This window comes from Dendrobium catenatum, unplaced genomic scaffold (assembly GCF_001605985.2).
Source record: "Dendrobium catenatum unplaced genomic scaffold, ASM160598v2 fragScaff_scaffold_993, whole genome shotgun sequence".
NCBI classification, from domain to species: Eukaryota; Viridiplantae; Streptophyta; class Magnoliopsida; order Asparagales; family Orchidaceae; genus Dendrobium; species Dendrobium catenatum.
The window spans coordinates 2,245,829-2,249,240 of record NW_021319455.1 but is presented as its reverse complement, the minus strand read 5'-3'; the positions used below and the strand labels follow the sequence as shown (position 1 = coordinate 2,249,240).

General features: G+C 35.5%; 1 protein-coding gene across 1 annotated transcript; it reads right to left on the bottom strand.

Moving 5' to 3' along the window:
• Positions 1-606: 606 nt before the first annotated feature.
• LOC110114416 (ABC transporter D family member 2, chloroplastic) lies at positions 607-3,257 on the bottom strand (the record flags this gene model as incomplete). The annotated part of the gene is made up of 5 exons (XM_020847285.2): positions 2,789-3,257; positions 2,074-2,269; positions 1,914-1,981; positions 847-1,173; positions 607-771 (listed from the first exon to the last, which is right to left on the bottom strand). Coding segments are annotated over exons 1-5 (987 nt in total), but the record flags the coding sequence as incomplete, so codon positions are not given.
• Positions 3,258-3,412: the final 155 nt, after the last annotated feature.

Here is a 3,412-nt window from a genome sequence, read left to right as displayed (position 1 = left end):
GCCAACATTCGGCACCATAAAGCATTGCAGGTCTCACACCATCTTATAGAATTTTCCCTTAAGTTTGAGGGGGACTTTCCTATCGCACAATAAGCCTGATGCATTCCTCCACTTCAACCATCTAACTTGAATTATGCTGATAGTATCCCCATCAATTTCACCATCAGTCCAAACAATAGATCCAAGATAAAACAGTACTTAATTTTAAGGATAGTATTTTAAAGCTTGGTTAATCTTATATGACAGTCGTCCAATACATCTGATGGAATCATGGAACATTTTTCTTTGCAACAAATTTGGAGCAAGATAAACAACACGCAGCCAGTTGATAATATCACAGGAAACAACTTCTAAAAAATTTTAAACTTACCAGCTCGAACAACATATAGGAAGAATAGTACCTATACAGTAGCACTCTCATGAAGGAGGAAACAACCCAAGTTCCAAACAGAAAACAAAAATCTTAAGTAAAAATCATTAAACAACAATTATAACTGATAGCTACATGCGTTTTCATACTAAAGTGAGTGTTGTTTAAGATTTTGCTAAATTAAAAAAAAATTAATGTCACCTATTTACTGTTACTCAAATGCGAAGAGAACTTACACTTAGATTTTCAAAAGCCCTCTTGAAACGGTCTAACAGAAGCTGCTTTTCATTTTTTTCACCACCATAAAATGCAATTGACTCGGCATTTTCTCGAACTCTCACTAGTGCATAACGAAAATCAGCTTCTTTCTTCTCTTGCATGAAGTTCAAGTTGACTAAACCCTGAAAATGCACTTGAAACAGTTGGTCTTAGGCTGTAAATGTAGCATATCTACTTGCAAATATTAGAGTAGTTACCTTTCCAAGAAACACACTAACAGCAGTACCCCCGAGTGAATAAACAATAAGAACTACAAATAAGGGAGGGTAGATTCCATACAAGATATTACTGAAAGATATCAAGTCAACAGCTGCATTAAAGACAGTCAATGAAAATGCAAGTGCTGTTCCAGTGAAGGAGCTCAGATCATCAACAATGCGCTGGTCAGGGTTGTCAATTATGGATTGAGACTGAATTTTGTAAAATGTACGATTCTTTAGGTAACGTTCCAAGTAGTAGCTAGTCATCCAAGATCTCCACCTTAGAGAAAGGGTATCTTTTGCATAATCTCTCAGGACAAAGATCTGCAAAGCGTTATAGTATAATCAAACAAAAATTAATAAGTGAACGGATAGAAATAATGAGGATGAAGCTGGTCAAAATCTCATGAAATAAAACAGTGAAAATGAGAACGCCACAAAGCCAAAATGAAAAAAAAAAGACTGAAACCAATTATTAACATTTAAAAAACACAAGGAAAAATATAAATGTAGATAAGATTTATAAATGCCAGGAATCACAACAGCTTAAATTGATTAGCAAAACCAATAACCTACAATAAAAACTGATAAGATGTTCTGTATTTCGAACAAAAACAATCAATTTAAATTCAACGCATGACACCTTAAACATGTAACAAACAAATCTGACAGTTCCGAAAAATTCTGCATCATAGGCAAAACAATTCTTGTTTATGTCTCTTTGAATAATATTTAAACAGTAGAACTAAATAGCATACTTCCACAACAAGCTCAAGAAATGATTCAAATAAGAAGGCATGAATAAAATAAGAATGTATGCAGAAATGTTCAAATACTTTGTTAGGTACAGATAGCTTCCACAGCTCATCTGAATAGGGTAAAGTGCACTGCACCATTTTCGAGCTTAAAATAATGGATGACTTCTAGAAATTAATCTATTAAAGGAACTTGTGAAGCTACAAGTTCTACACTCACTTATCAGTCTGAAAGGAAACTTGGAACCATAAATTTTGGATTGAATAGAATACAGAGCAATACCTACAAGGGTGCAGCAATATGCTCACCGGAATCCCTCCTGCAAAAGCTCCCAAGTAGTAAAGAAGTTGCTTTGTAAATTGTTCTTGGTCCTTATCTTACAAAAGCAAGCAAAGGAGAAGGATATGTTAATCAATTAAGCTTTTACTTTAGCAACTAAGACTTCAGAGTAAAGAAGAATCTACATACTAGCAAGTGCATTGTAGAAGTCCCGACCAAGAAAATTAAACCCAACACTAATTCCTGTAGTTCCTAAGGTGAGAGCGAAAACAGCAGCAAGCTTTAACCTGGCCTGGATTTTATCTTCTGATGACCAATATGGGGAAGCTACCTTCCAAAATCTTCTCAAAAGTGTCTCAAGGTTTGGAACCGCTCTTTGATCATCCTGGAGCACAATTTGAGAAACAATAAGCAGCTATTTTAGAAGAAACATGCCAAAGAAGACAAAAAGTTGAGTATAAAACCAAACAGGATGGAGATTTAAATGAACTCAACAAGAACATCAAGTTGTCTTAGCTATTATTCTTGACCAATGGAAAGAAAAATCAGCTCCAGAGAAAACAGGATTTAATGAAAACTTATTTCCAGAAATGCAAAGAAATTACATCAAGTTAGTAAAGTTACTCATACCTAGCAACGGCTAAAGCAAAAGATGAAACACTAGAGCACCAAAAATGCATCAAAGGAAACAACTATTGCAAGTTAAACTTCTAATACTTCAAAAAGAAGCATGATACAATCAGAAAATCCTTCTATTTTGCAAGAAACCATCCTTAGTTGAACAAATCAGCGAATCAACGACAGTGATAGATCTAGCAGGCGAATCACAGAACGATTGGCACTCTAATCATTGAATCGGGTTCGAAATAAAGCATAAAGGAGGAAGAAAAAAACTCCATCTCACTTTATCTTGTTCTCCTTCTCGAGCTCCGGCATCCTCTGTGACCGCCAATCGTATCGTGGAGCCGCGGGACGCGCTTCTTCTCCGGTGAAGCATCAGGAGAGGAGACGATAAACTGTACACCCGGGGACGACAGGACTGGTTATAGAAGGAATTGTGGGACTGAGATTTGATGCAGGTCGACTGATAATAGTGATGGAACAATAAAGAATGAGATATAATAGTAAAACCCATCTTCTCCGCACTCCAACTCTTCCCTTTTTAGGAAATTTGGCAGAGAAACTTTCGATTTTTTTTTTCTTTTTCGCAATGAGGATTTCAATTTTCGGCTACTGAACTCCAATTCGGATGAAGAAGAAGACGAAGAAGATGTTTCTGATCTTCGATTTTTCTTTCCCTCCAGGAATTTTTGCAGCCGCATAAGGATTATCGGCTAACATCTTTCCGGTGGGTTCACAATAGACCGGCTGTAGGGAGTTGGACCCGATCGGGTTCAGGGCTAGTATTATTATATTACATTATTACGTTAGAAAAAAAATATTAAATGCATACCATTAAAATTTTATATATATTTATGTATATAATATTTAAATTCTTATATATATTTATTTATACTTTAAATATTTC